The following is a 1,760-nucleotide window of genomic DNA, read 5'->3' as shown; positions in this document are numbered from 1 at the left end:
GGTTGTGTTGAACTCTATTAGATAATTTTGCAAAGTAGAGACCAAGGCCATTTGGATGCCCAGAAATTGGCAAGGAAAATTCACTTGATGTGATTTTTTCTCAGGTGTTTCAGTAAAAGGCAGCGGTGCAGAGCCCCAGGATACATCCTGTCCATGGGCTAATACATAATTTTCTCAAGAATTTTGCCAGTTTGAGTTTAAATGGTTCTGCACTGAGCTTCCACCCCTTGTCTGGAGAATTTCATTCAATTGAAATATAATTAATCTGAGTGTTTGCCTCTCATTTGTAATTTACACCTGTCAGATGTCTACGTGTCCATCTTACTATGTGCATGTCAGGAAGAGTCTCCCTGAGCACTGTGCCGTGTTGAGTGCTGTGCTTAGACACCTCTGTGAATGAAACGACTGGAAATGATCTTCAGAATGCCTTCGTTTTTCCTGCAGTACAAGGAACGGCTGGTGAAAGCCTTCACAGAAGACGCGCTGCCGTATTTCACTGGAGGAGCCTCCCCCCATCTCCAGCCACTGGTTGACAGTGTTTACCCTCTGCACGAGATTGCAGCAGCACACAGGATCATGGAAGAAAACAAGAATATTGGCAAAATCGTCATCGAAATGCCTGCTCCATCTTAAAGGAAGGCTTACTGCCAGACAGAATTGTTATGGGTGTTTGACAAGTAGAGAATCTGCCAGTTCTGCTTCTAAATCCTGAAGGATTTATTGTGGGAGGATGCCAAAAAGGAGAGGTAAAGCAAAGTCTTACAGGATGTGCTTAATAAAAACGTTCACCTTGCAGCTATGGCATTGTGTCTTGAATAAGTCACAACAACCCTCTGCAAGGGTACTGGCTGCGGGAAGAGTGGCTGGAAACTGCCTTTCAGACACAGCCGTCAGACTACGAGCCAGCAGTGTGCCCAGGTGGCCAGGGTAACCAACAGCATCCTGGCTTGTCTCAGAAATCGTGTGGCCAGCAGAAGGGAAGTGATTGTCCCCCTGTACTCGGCACTGGTAAGGCCAGTTTTGGGCCCCTCACTACAAGGACGTTGAGGTGCGGAGTGTGTCCAGAGAAGGGCAGTGAAGCTGGTGAAGGGTCTGGAGAGCAAGTCCTGGCAGGAGCAGCTGAGGGACCTGGGGTTGTTCAGCCTGGAGAAAAGGAGGCTGAGGGGAGACCTTGTCACTCTCTACAACTGCCTGAGACGAGGTTGTAGCGAGGTGGGGGCTGGTCTTCTCCCAAGTAACAAACAATAGGACAAGAAGAAACATCCTCAAGTTGTGCCAGGGGAGGTTTAGGTTGGATACTAGGAAAAACGTCTTCATCAAAAGGCTTGTAAAGCACTAGTAGAGGCTGCCCAGGGAAGTGGTGGAGTCCCCATCCCTGGAGGGGTTTAAAAAACGTGTAGATGTGGTGCCGAGGGAGAGGTTTAGTGGTGACCTGGCAGTGCCGAGTTAACGGTTGGACTTGGTACCTGCGGTCTTTTCCAACCAGAACGACTCTGGGATTCGATGAAAATGCTGTCGAGTGCTCCTCGACGCAGAGGAGACTGACAGGCACCAACGCCCAGTCTCAGCTCCGCGTTCCTTCCCTGTCTGCTGTCCCCAGCGTTCTCACCCCGCGCCCACCGACGCCCCTTCCCCCCCCCGCCCCCCCCGACGCCCTCAGGCCGGGCCGGGCCTCTGCACCTCCACACGGGCCGCCATCCGGCCGCAGCGCGTGTTCTTGAGGCGCTGAGGCTGCTGCCAGCCCCTGCAGACGCCGCGGG

General features: G+C 52.0%; 1 protein-coding gene across 1 annotated transcript in view; it reads left to right on the top strand.

Moving 5' to 3' along the window:
- Positions 1-647, top strand: part of TP53I3 (tumor protein p53 inducible protein 3) — a 4,341-nt gene extending 3,694 nt beyond the window's left edge. The window contains exon 5 of the mRNA XM_010132107.1: positions 445-647. Within this exon, the coding sequence (XP_010130409.1) occupies positions 445-633 (189 nt within the window). The 3' untranslated portion in view covers positions 634-647. The remainder of the gene's footprint in view (positions 1-444) is intronic.
- Positions 648-1,760: the final 1,113 nt, after the last annotated feature.

This window comes from Buceros rhinoceros, unplaced genomic scaffold (genome assembly GCF_000710305.1).
Source record: "Buceros rhinoceros silvestris isolate BGI_N320 unplaced genomic scaffold, ASM71030v1 scaffold21192, whole genome shotgun sequence".
Lineage (NCBI taxonomy): Eukaryota > Metazoa > Chordata > Aves > Bucerotiformes > Bucerotidae > Buceros > Buceros rhinoceros.
The sequence above is the reverse complement of the archived record's forward strand: the minus strand, read 5'-3'. Positions and strand labels throughout refer to the sequence as shown.